Source organism: Coturnix japonica, chromosome 25 (assembly GCF_001577835.2).
Source record: "Coturnix japonica isolate 7356 chromosome 25, Coturnix japonica 2.1, whole genome shotgun sequence".
Taxonomy (NCBI): domain Eukaryota; kingdom Metazoa; phylum Chordata; class Aves; order Galliformes; family Phasianidae; genus Coturnix; species Coturnix japonica.
The window spans coordinates 1,451,671-1,452,490 of record NC_029540.1 but is presented as its reverse complement, the minus strand read 5'-3'; the positions used below and the strand labels follow the sequence as shown (position 1 = coordinate 1,452,490).

Below are 820 nucleotides of genomic sequence, written 5' to 3'. Positions count from 1 at the left end.
GTATAGCAGAGCATGGGAGATCATGGCATGGCATGGTACAGCATGGTAGATCATGGCACAGCACAGCACAGAACACAGCAGAGCATGGGAGATCATGGCATGGCACAGCATGGCATGGAGCATAGCAGAACATGGGAGATCATGGCATGGCATAGCACGGCATGGAACACAGCAGAGCAATGGGAGATCACGGCACGGCACAGCACGGCATGGGGGGGATCATGGCACGGCTTGGCACGGCATTGTGGATCACGGCTTGGCACGGCATATCACGGCATAGTGGATCACGTCTTGGCACGGCCCGCTTTGCCCCCGCCCCGTGTCCCAGCCGAACCTTGGCGTATTGCTCCTTCAGGGGTCCGGACAGCCGCAGCACGGTGCACACGTCGGGTCCCAACCTACAGGGGAAGCGATCAGCGGAACCATAACGGTACCGAACCCCCCAACCCCGGTTATCCCGTTATCCCGGTACCGACCCCCCCCCATCCCGGTACCGGTTCTGAATCTCCGCCGCCACGAAATCTTTCCCCGATTTCCTTTTGCCGCTGAGCAGCAGCACCGCTCGTGGTTCCGCCATCCCGGTTACACCCATCGCGCCACCTGGTACCGCCCCGCTCCGGTCCAATACGCGGACGGAACGGAACCGACCCGCCCCGAACCCCCCGTACAATGGCAGCGCGTTGGTTCGGCCCGCGGTGGGGCTAAGTTTGCCTCCGCCTCCATCACGTAGTAGCGCCCCCTGCTGGTGGGAGGTCGGTACTGCAGGTCAGGGGGGCGCACAGCCCAGAGCCCCCCAACACCCCTCTTTACCCCATAGCAC

At 62.7% G+C, this 820-nt stretch overlaps 1 protein-coding gene across 1 annotated transcript in view; it reads right to left on the bottom strand.

Moving 5' to 3' along the window:
• The window catches only part of PMVK (phosphomevalonate kinase), a 4,031-nt gene extending 3,444 nt beyond the window's left edge, over positions 1–587 (bottom strand). The window contains exons 1-2 of the mRNA XM_015884561.2: positions 495–587; positions 335–398 (exon numbers count right to left, since the gene is read on the bottom strand). Of these exons, the coding sequence (XP_015740047.1) occupies positions 335–398; positions 495–577 (147 nt within the window). The 5' untranslated portion in view covers positions 578–587. The remainder of the gene's footprint in view (positions 1–334; positions 399–494) is intronic.
• Between the last annotated feature and the right edge of the window lie 233 nt (positions 588–820).